At 43.9% G+C, this 11,844-nt stretch overlaps 1 protein-coding gene across 1 annotated transcript in view; it reads left to right on the top strand.

The window, feature by feature from the left end:
- LOC120942937 (kinesin-like protein KIF13A) overlaps window positions 1-11,444 on the top strand; it is a 29,686-nt gene extending 18,242 nt beyond the window's left edge. Inside the window, exons 7-9 of the mRNA XM_040355905.1 lie at window positions 507-530; window positions 5,885-6,134; window positions 9,283-11,444. Coding sequence (XP_040211839.1) covers window positions 507-530; window positions 5,885-6,134; window positions 9,283-9,473 — 465 coding nt within the window. The 3' untranslated portion in view covers window positions 9,474-11,444. The remainder of the gene's footprint in view (window positions 1-506; window positions 531-5,884; window positions 6,135-9,282) is intronic.
- Window positions 11,445-11,844: the final 400 nt, after the last annotated feature.

Below are 11,844 nucleotides of genomic sequence, written 5' to 3' on the forward strand. Positions count from 1 at the left end.
TCCCCTTCATGCACAAGTCGTATGCCAAACTTTGATCCGACTTCAGAAAAAAAGTAGTGCAGGAACTACTTTGAAGTTGGCACGACTTAAAATTGTGCTAATATGAATGGTAGTCGTTGAAAATCATGGAGAATGACTTGTCATGCAATTTTGCAGTTCAACATCATGGGACAAGTCGTATAAGTATGAAAGGGGCCCAAGACAGTGTGTGGTTGCTTTGTCTGTGGCCCCATCTGCACAAAGGAACCCTTTTTTTCTCTCTCACTCTTGGGCCACTAATTCTCACATTTACTCACATTTTTCCATTGTGGGATCGTTCCAGTCTCACGCAGCTGCCGGATAGTTATATGATGGAAATTCTTTATTTAGTTTTGCCTTTAATTCTACTTTAATCCTGGTTATATATAGTTGATATGTAGTGTTCTCTTTGTATCAGTTCTGTGCCGGATCACCAATTCACTTTTTTTTTTTTGTTTCATAATAATTCACTTTTATTTCTTCATTAGGCCACTGGGAATTTTACAGCCTGGGTAAGTAAAGCTCTTTATACTTCCTATCTATATCTTATTCAACCTTATCTTCTCCACTTTACTTATCCTTTAATTGTTAGGTCAGTGATGAATTTGTTTGCCTCTACAGGCATAAACCGCTTTACGGACACTCATTTTACGTACACTCGCGAGTACGGACATACCCGCAAATGTACGTAAAGTGCCACACAAGTACTAATATTCTCGCTCCATGCACCTGCACTAGACGGAACTGAAGCTCTGAGCACATAGCCTGCCCTGTTCCAGTGTGCTCTTCTTGTATCCTGGCCGTGTCTCCACCTCCAGTGACATCACACCCACTCAGTGGTTCTTCCGGGCTTCCCTGTCAGCCACATAATGCCATCCAGCCTCTCCACAGCACTGTGCTCTGTGCACAGCGCGATGTCCGGGGGGATAGATTGGAGCGGCCCCCCTTGCATTTGATGAGCTTTTTTACATGTGAGTGTTCCCCTGACACCCCCACTACAGCCCCTGATGCCCACACTACAGCCCCTGATGCCCACACTACAGCCCCTGGCGCCCACACTACAGCCCCTGGCACCCACACTACAGCCCCTGGCACCCACACTACAGCCTCTGGCACCCACACTATAGCCCCTGGCACCCACACTACAGCCTCTGGTACCCACACTATAGCCCCCGGCACCCACACTACAGCCTCTGGTACCCACACTACAGCCTAGAAGTGAAAAAATGTATTGCTTCGCTTTAAGTACAGTACATTTTCATTTTACATACATGCTCCGGTCCCATTGTGTACTTAAAAGTGGGGTATGCCTGTATATAGCCCTCTATGAATGCATGACCTGCTTGAAGCAAGTCAACCGCATGTCGTATGTACTGGCCAATTAATTCTGAATGATCTCAGAAACACCTCAAACTGATCTTATCAAGACAATCCCAACAAAAAAGTAGTAACATATGGGACTTTTTGAGGCACAACGTTTTAGTGAAATTTGGAACATTTTATTTAATTTCTTTTAAATAAGTAAGCATATAATAAATTAAAATGATAAAACTGTCTTTTTAAACCACTGCAGTGATTTATAGCAAGTCTTTCCGCTCAACGCGTTTCATGGACATGGTCCTCTGTAACAGGAGTCACTTTTGGGCACAGATTGAGCCAGGAGATAAGGGACATATGTTGGATTCTTTTAGCATGGACAATAATCCACCATACATTCCTTATTGTCTGCAAAGAATATTCTGATCCTATCGGTCAATAGTGACTAATTTCTCTGTGTAGACTGTTGACATGCTAATTGAGTCTGCTTCTGAAAGGCCTTTCATTGTGTGATAACACTGTTTAAAGCCTATTGATGCTCAGGTGTGAATACCTTTCTGTCGGAGACAGACCGTCTGTCTAAAGATGTGGATTGAGGAGAAATCATTGTGTGATGGTGTTTTGTTTGAATTCTGTTAATGAAGGAATGTGACCTCTCATGTGAAGTGATTAGGTCATGTTAATTATAGACCGGCGCCGAAATGTCTGGAATGTTTAGCAATTAGCCCATCTGAAGGTGTATTGAAGCCCCCCCCCAGTGTGTGGGTGGAGAGTTTGATTGTTCCTGTGATCACTGAAACATGCCTTGAAAACGGTATATAAACTTGAGAGCTAACCATTAAAAGTATTCATATATTTGAAACCAGTAACAGAGCAAGTCTTGTTATTCTGGGAAATGGGATGTCTGATGTCAGTTGGATGGTCGGAGTGTCAGATAAGCTGTCGTGGGTGGTGACCATTACATCCTCCTTATCAGGAGCTAGCAGACTTGAATTGCTGCCATCTAAATAGAGTGACAAATTTGATCTTAAATAGTCATACATATATAGTGCATTTTCATACATCATGCCATAATTCCTCCCCGTGGACTGCAATAATGTGTATCCAGATATTCCTCCCAGTTCAACTATATGTGGCACAGGGGTCCCAAAGATCTCCTCCTCCTTCAACCTCCAGCTTAATTCATTCTATTTAATACTTTATTCGTTTTTTTCAATTGGTGGGTGACAAAAATATCACCCAAACCTTCATTTAATTATTTATTTATTTTATATTCAAGGTTGGTTATGTGTGTTCCCCACCCAGGGGGGCTCCACCAAGGGTTAAATTACACATGCCTTCATTCCAGAAATGTCTTCGATTCAAAACGTAATGTTTACCTTATATGTTGCAGTCAAAGGAAATGATTTAGACATCTAGGTCATTTCTGTTATCGAGGTGACACGGGTGGTCCATTACCCAGGTGATTGGTAAATAAACTTCTCTCATCTACCGTATTTATTGGCGTATAACACTTTTTACCCCTGAAAATAGGGGGAAAATGACGGGTGCGTGTTATAAGCCGATAGTGTACCTCGGACTTGGAGGGGAACGAGCGCCGCTGGAATTCACCGAGCTGTCATCTCCTGTTTACTCGGCTCTGACGTCACACACACAGTCCCGCCTCCGCCACTGGAATTGGACCAGTGTTCTGTCAATCTATCAATCACAGGAGCTGTTCCAATGCCAATGGCAGAGGCGGGACTGTGTATGTGACTGCCGACGTGACTGAGAGCCGAGTGAACAGGAGATGAGGCCTCAGTGATTCCCTCACTGCATGAGAGATGGTGAGGCTGCAAATGGGCATCAGGCTGCATTGATGAGAAACAGGCTGCAAATGGGCACATAGGCTGCATTGATGCTGTAGATGGGCACATAGGCTGCAGATGAGCACATAGGTTGCATTGATGCTGTAGATGGGCACATAGGCTGCAGATGAGCACATAGGTTGCATTGATGCTGTAGATGGGCACATAGGCTGCAGATGAGCACATAGGTTGCATTGATGCTGTAGATGGGCACATAGGCTGCAGATGAGCACATAGGTTGCATTGATGCTGTAGATGGGCACATAGGCTGCAGATGAGCACATAGGTTGCATTGATGCTGTAGATGGGCACATAGGCTGCAGATGAGCACATAGGTTGCATTGATGCTGTAGATGGGCACATAGGCTGCAGATGAGCACATAGGTTGCATTGATGCTGCAGATGGGCACATAGGCTGCAGATGGACACATAGGTTGCATTGAGACTGCAGATGGGCACAGATCAGGCTGCAGATGGACACTGACCATTATTTTGCTTCAAAGTGGTTTATTTGATTTTTTTACATTTTTTTTACTGACACTTCCCTCTTAAATTGAAGGTAAGTGCTATACGCCTGTGCGTGTTATACGCCGATAAATATTGTATTTAGTTTTGGTTCTTATATTTAGGCAATCCCAACACTGTGTCCACATGTGTTGTAGAGAGATATGTAGATAGCTGTATGGAAATATTCAGAATGCTCCATAAATCTGTTCATCTATGTTCTTTTAAATGTACATTAATACTAAATACTTTCTCATAGTGAGATATATGCTGTCATCAGTCACAGTGTTCTGAATGATGCTTTCACTCCATGCCCTAACCACTGGAAGACTAATGCCCTGTACACACGATCGGTCAATCCGATGAGAACGGTCTGATGGATTTTTCCATCAGTTATCCAATGAAGCTGACTGATGGTCCGTCGCGCCTACACACCATCAGTTAAAAAAACGATCGTGTCAGAACGAGGTGACGTAAAACACAACGACGTGCTGAGAAAAATGTTCAATGCTTCCGGGCATGCGTCAACTTGATTCTGAGCATGCGTGGATTTTTAACCGATGGTCGTGCCTACAGACGATCGTTTTTTTTCTATCGGTTAGGTATCAGATAATTCTATCAGTTAGGCAGCAGATAATTTTAAATCAAGTTCTATTTTTTTTAACCGATGGATAAATAACCGATGGGGCCCACACATGATCGGTTTGGTATGATGAAAACAGTCCATCAGACCATTCTCATCAGACAAGCCGATAAGCCTTTTTCTGACACTTGTCCCTTACAAGTTAAAATCAGTATTTTTTGCCCCCAAACATTATGTATATTTTTTTTAGCAGAAACACCAGAGAATAAAATGGTGGTTGTTGCAATATTTTATTTCATACTGTATTTGCGCAGCGGTCTTTCAAACTAAAAAAATACACTTTCATAAATAAAAAATAAAAAAAAACAGTAAAGGTAGCCCAATTTTTGAATAATGTGAAAGATGATGTATATAGATACCTAACATGTCATGCTTTAAAGTTGTGCACACTCGTGGAATGGCGACAAACTACAGTACTTAGAAGTCCCCACAGGAGTTGCTTTAACAAAATGTAACGGTTACTAGTCTACAGTTAGGCCGCGTACATACGGTCGGTCAAAACCGATGGAAACGGACTGAAGGACCGTTTCATCGGTCCAAACCGATGGTGTGTGGGCCCCATCGGTCAGTTATCCTTCAGGTCAAAAATTTTAGAACTTGCTTTAAAATTGAACCGATTGGGCGCCTAACCGATCGGTCAAAACCGACGTTTAGTATGCAAAAGCATCGGTTAAAAGCCCGCGCATGCTCAGAATCAAGTCGACGCATGCTTGGAAGCATTGAACTTAATTTTTCTCAGCACGTCGTTGTGTTTTACGTCACCGCGTTGGACTCGATCGTTTTTTTAACTGATGGTGTGTAGGCACATCAGACCATCAGTCTGCTTCATCGGTTAACCGATGAGAACGGTCCTTCGGACCATTCTCATTGGATGGACTGATCGTGTGTACAGGGCTTTACAGAGGAGGTCTAGTGCCTGAATTATTGCTCTCGCTCTAATGCCGCGTACACACGATCGGAAATTCCGACAAGAAAAGTCACATGTGAGCTTTCGGTAGAAAATTCCAACCGTGTGTAGGCTCCAACAGAATTTTTCTGTCCGAATTTCCGGCAAGAAAAATTTGAGAGCTGGTTCTCAAATTTTCGACAGGAAAAAGTTCCGATTGTCTGTATGCAATTCTGCCGGAGAAAAATCCTACGCATGCTCAGAATCAAGTCGACGCATGCTCGGATGCATTGAACTTAATTTAGGCTCATCGTAACGTGTTGTACGTCACCGGGTTCTTGGCGGTCGGAATTTGGTGTGACCGTGTGTATGCAAGACAAGTTCGAGCCAAAATTCTATCGAAAAAAAAATCCACGGTTTTCTTGTCGGAATTTTCGAGCTTGTGTTTGTGGCATAAAAACTGCGGCGATACCTCACATGTGTGGTTTTACATTTTTCGGGGGCGACTTACGTATACGTTAGCTTCTGCGTGCAAGCACGGAGGGATGGGGAGCTTTAAATAAAAAAAATAAATAAAAAATTCTTGTATGAAAATATTTGTACAGATTACAAGACTACAACATGTTTTCCATACATAGAAATATTTGTCTGTTCATTTCTTTATTTTAGTCAAAGTACAAACTTGGGATCTTCTCCAGATCAGCAATTAGTGATTATTCCTGGATAACAGAACTGCTCCATTCAGATCCATTCGGGGTTCATGTTTCAGATGTCAGACATTCTGATTTCAGCAATGACCCAATCAGCACCCCCGGGACGTGCACCTTCGGTATTTTGTACTTCACCAAGAAAAGAGGACAAATCAATGAGATAGATGACAAAGATGTTCAACTGATACAACAGTACAGAAGTCGTCATGGTAAAGATTTTATGATATCCGTTAGACATGTGCACAGAAAAAATGTTTTTTTTTTTGTTCCGTTTCGTATCGTTCCGTAGGTTCGTATCCGTTTGTTTTTCGTAAGACGCCCATTTTCCTGTTAGTTCCCGTTCGTTTTTCGTACGACGCGTTTTTTTCGTATTCCGATCGTTTCGTATTTTGGTTACCGTTTTATTTTCGTACATGCGGGATGGTTCGTTATTCTGTATAATTCATGTTTGTTACTTGTTAGACAATAATTTTCGTGAATTTTCGTCATTTTGTACTTTCGTAAATATATCGCGGGATTCGCGGCACTTTCAACACGCGGCTCATCCATATTAACTATTGTTAAGCCCCATACACTTGGTCAGACTTTTTTAACAACAAACATAAAAACGATCGTTTTACCGAACGTTCGTTCGTTTTTAAACTCCATCAGAAAACCATTTTTGGGTTCCAGGTTCAAAAGTCTGGCCAACTGATCTCTCCCTTCAGACGAAAATCCACAGAAAAGTTTATTTGGCTCTTCTGTACTACTCAGCACAAAAGAGAAGCTGCTTCACTAACTAACTACACTCACTGCCCATTCAAAAAAACGAAAATGACATCTTATAACAAAAGATTTGCATTCTGTATTTTGAAATCAAATTACGAACAGAAAAAAGGAATTCAGAATACAAATCTTTTGTTATAAGATGTCATATGAACATACAAACAGAAAAAGGATTCAAATAAAATACAGAATGAAAATCTTTTGTTAGATGAACATACGACTGAAAATCAAAATACGAACAGAACAAGGATTCAAACAAAATACAGAATGCAAGTCTTTTGTTATAGATGTCATTTTCGTTCTTTTGCCGTTTTCGTTTTGTCGTATTTTCGTCGGATCGTTCGTTCGTATTTGCGGTTGTTCGTTATGCGGCTCATTCGTAATCCCGGAGTTTTCGTATTTTGGTGCTTTAATTTTTTCGTATGTATACATTATTCTGCGGGTACGAAAATGAACATTTTCGGACGAAAATAACATTCGTACGAACGGGAATGCACATATCTAATATCCGTATTTATTAAATATATGTTCACCCAATCAGTGAAATGTCATATAAGATTTAACATGCTGATGTCATTGCAACCACCAATCAGGTTAGAAAGCCCCACCCCCTAACATTTACCTAACATTTTAACCCTAATTAAATATCCAAAAACATTGTCCCGTTACCTTTAACATTGCCATTAATGGCACCTTTGTAATTGTTATTGTTATTGATATTCCAACTCATTTTCAAGTACTGGATAACATCTGCTACCTATCTATGGTTTTAATATAACATTGTTTGTTTTGATAACTTAAAATGTTTAGATGTGCCGGGCATTGGATTTTGTATGTGAAACATTGCTTCTTAGCTACCGGATATTTCTGGATTACTCACTGGTTAAAGCGGTGGTTCACCCTAAAAACTACTTTTTCTTATTCCACTGCCCCCCCCACATTACAATACGATTAAGGCTCTTATTATTTTTTTCATGCTGTACATACCTTAGTACAGCATATTCACCCGTGCATCCAGGTTGCGAGTCCCGCGGGAGTGGGCGTTCCTCACATGCTGGTGATTGACGTTTTGCCCAAAAAACGAGCTCCCCCGTCGCGTAAGCCACGTCACGGTTGGCGAAAGGAGCCGAATGGCGAGTCGGCGCTATACTGCGCATGCGCATCGCCGTTCGGCTCCTTTTGCCAATCGTGACGCGGCTTACTCGACGGGGGGAGCTCGTTTTTGGGCAAAACGTCAATCACCAGCATGTGAGGAATGCCCACTCCCGCGGGACTCGCAACCCGGATGCACGGGTGAATATGCTGTACTAAGGTATGTACAGCATGAAAAAAATAATAAGAGCCTTAATCATATTGTAATGTGGGGGGGCAGTGGAATAAGAAAAAGTCATTTTTAGGGTGAACCACCCCTTTAATATCACTTATCATGATCCAATAACTGACTGAATTGAAACTAAATATAAAAAAAAAACATAGGCCCAGATTCACAGAGTGTGGGCGCACATTACGCCGCCGTAGAAAAAACACTGTACGCTATGCCAACGCAGCTCAGAGAGGCAAGCATGGAATTCAGCAAGCCAGTGCTCCCTTCGCTGCGCCAGCGTAGCATTGGTTTGGAAGGCGTACGCCGGCGTAGGTGGAAGTGGGTGTGACCCATGCAAATGAGGCGTGACCCCATGCAAATGATGGGCCGAGCGCCAGACAGATACGTATCACAAACTGCAAATGCGCCGTGACGTGGATGCATCCCCCTGTGCCTGCCCACAACCACGTCGGAAAAACTGCCTTAACTACGCCGGATCACTGCGTACATCGTGAACGTAACCTACGCCCAGCCAGACACACGTCCAACGTAAAATACGCCGGCTTGTGTTCCCTGGTGCAGACCTTTGCATGTCTGCTGCTGGGTTGCACCTCCTTTATGGGGAATAACTTTACGCCGGACGTACAACTTACGCGCACCTCGCGTAGCCTGCGTCGGGCGCACGTACGTTCGTGAATCGCCGTATTTCCCTCATTTGCATGTTTGAATGGCTAATCAATGGGAGCGGCACCATGCACCCAGCCTAAATGTGCGCCCATCCTACGCCGGCGTAAGCAAGCTACGTCGGCGGGGTGTAGCCTGTTTTTAGGCGCATATCTTTTTTTGGGTCTGGCTCACAGATACGACGGCGCACATTTGCACTTACATCGGCATAACCTGTTATACGTTGGCGTAAGTGCTTTGTGAATCTGGGCCACACACTATATTACCAAAAGTATTGGGACGCCTGCCCTTACACACAAACTTTAATGGCATCCCAGTCTTAAGCCTCGGAGACACGGTACGATTGTTGGCCAACCTAATGTCTGATTTTTGTCAAAAGGGCGTGTGCCAGTATCTTGTCTTGCATACTAACGTTACACAAATTGTCGTGCCACAAACGCAAACGTAGTGACGTACTACGAGGTATTTCAGCTCTTGAGCGCCACCTTTTGGGCCCCTGTTTGGTAGTCATTGATTCTGAGCATGCGTGTTTGTACTTTTGGCTTGATTTGTACTTACAGAAGGAAAAATTTAACTCTTATTATTAATACTTTGTGTGTCTACAGGGAAGGATAATGTGATCATAGTGATGGATAATGTGGAGGACAGCAGTGATCAGGAGAAGATCCGGATATTGGAAAGTTACCCTAACATAGGAGATTTGTACCACAATCTCTTTTTATTCAGTCAGCAGGAAAAGTCATCAGAGTATAAGAACCTTATTGTCAGCTCGCCAACAACAGGCTTGTGTAGCTAGAACTATAGAAGGTAACATTTCAATACTTTAATCTTATATAATTCTAGTTTATTGGATGATATTTTTTTACTTTCTCAGTTGATGTCTATTTTCTTTAATTAAAAGTAAACATTTTACTTAATCTGAGGCCGGTGGTTGATAGACTTAAGGAACACTGCTCGCGCTGGAGTAATTTACCATTGAACCTCCTTGGACGCATAAACGTTCTGAAGATGATTTTTTTTGCCCAAATTTTATTATTTTTTCAGGAATTGCCCTGTTGGCTCGCTCTTTTTTTCGGGACTTGGATAGCTGTATTGGCTCTTTTCTGTGGCGGGGTTCGTCCCCTCGGTTGGCCAGATCCACCCTTCAGCTACCTGTTAGTTTCGGGGGGCTGGCGCTGCCCAACCTACTAGTGTACTACTGGGCTGCTGTACTGGTTACGGTGCGGTGGTGGTTTGAGCAGTCCAGGGCCAATGCAGCGGTCTGTTTGGAGGCGGCTATCGTGGGGTCCCTTACCGAACTTAGTAACCTGGTTTACCGGGGTCCATCTGGATACCCCCTGTTGCCGGGCCCGTCTAGGACTACGTTGAGGGTGTGGGGGGTGGCTAGGCGTCACTTTCAGTCCCCTGGCAGATGGTCCCCCTTTACCCCATTGTGGGGGAACCCTAACCTCAGGCACTTTCGTACCATACTGGACCCGCAACTGTGGGCACGCTTGGGTATTAAACTCCTGAGGGATATTGTTGGTAGTGGGTCCCTGCTTCCCTTCTCGACCCTGTCCAGTCGTTTTGGTTTGGCGCCCTGGATGCTATTCTGCTACCACCAGTTGCGGCATGCTTTCAGGGCCCAGTTCCCTACCCCGCCTGTCCTTCAGGCTGACCTGGTTGAGGACTTACTGGCCTAGAGCTCCTTAAAAAAGGCACTGTCCACTCTGTACCTGATGATTCTCAGTAAGGAATCCCCTAAGATAGATGCCCTGTGGAGCAAGTGGGAGGTGGATGTCCCGTCCCTGGACAGAGGGGCGTGGGAGGAGTGCTTTGAAGATGGGTATAAGCTGGTGATCTCTTCTAGGGATAAATTGATACAGGCTAAGTTCCTGCACAGGGTGTATTTCACCCCTCAGAGACTGCATGGGATATATCCGCAGCGTTCTCCTAACTGTCCAAGATGCGGCACCTCGGAGGGTACATATATGCATATGTTCTGGACCTGCTCTAAGCTGCTGGACTTTTGGTCTGCTGTTTTTGAGACTGTTAATGTTCGTCTCCACCTGAGTCTTCCAGTCTCCCTGGAGCTGGCGCTCTTGGGAGTACAGCACGATGAGCAGAGACCTCGGTATACCAAGCTGTTGATGTCTTTATTATTTTTCTATGCAAAGAAGGCGATCCTATTGAAGTGGACCTCTAGGGCCCCTCCTACGGTGGGTGCGTGGATGGATGCGGTCAATGCTGTTCTCCCCCTGTATAAAATGACTTACATGAACAGGGGCTGCCCATTGAAGTTTGAGCGGGTATGGGGGCCGTGGATAAATCCTCTTTGACCTTGCCTGGCTAATGACCCGTTGCCCTTTGCTGGTTCTTCCCCCCCCCCTCTCCCCTGTCCCTCCCCCTCCCCCCCTCTTCCCTCCCTTCCCCTCTCCCGGTCCACTTTAATCGTTATTATTCATGATTGGTATGCTTAACTGTACTCTGTTTGAAGTTTGACCTGCAGAATGTTCTTCTATGGGCTGTGACTCCTGTGCTTCATGTCTGCTCATCATGCTGATATGTGTTTTATTTCTTGTACCTTATGTTGTACCACTTTTGCCTTAATAAAGACCAACCTTGTTGTTAAAAAAAAAAGTAAGCATTTTAGCATCTTTGATTGTGCATAAGTGCCTGTCTGTGCAGTGGTGATTAGTGCAGAAGTGTATGCGGGTGCAGTGGTGGCAATTGTATACGAGCATGTCAGTGCCGGGGTAGTGAATTCTGAAGCACTTGTCAGTGCTATGGAGGTGAATACAGAAGTTCATTTTGGTGCAGTGGTGGAGAAGCACACCAGTGGCGGTGAATGAATGAATGAATGAATGAAAAATTTATATAGCGCGGCACATGCGAACTGAATCGCCTCTGGGCGCTGGTTGTTTGTGTCTCATGCCTTCAGAAAAGCAGGGTTTTGATCTGCTTTCTGAAAGACAGATGGTTTTGCTCCAACCGAATGCTGGTTGGTAAAGCATTCCAAAGCCTGGGGCCCTGGAAAGCAGACCTTCTTTCTCCTTTGGACTTGTATTTGGTTTTAGGAACCTTGACCAGATTTTGGTCGGTGGATCGCAGAATGCGGTTGCAATTGTGCGGTTTGATCTTGTCGCATAGATATCTAGGAGCCTTCCCATGGATGCACTTATGTGTCA

This window comes from Rana temporaria, chromosome 6 (genome assembly GCF_905171775.1).
Source record: "Rana temporaria chromosome 6, aRanTem1.1, whole genome shotgun sequence".
Lineage (NCBI taxonomy): Eukaryota > Metazoa > Chordata > Amphibia > Anura > Ranidae > Rana > Rana temporaria.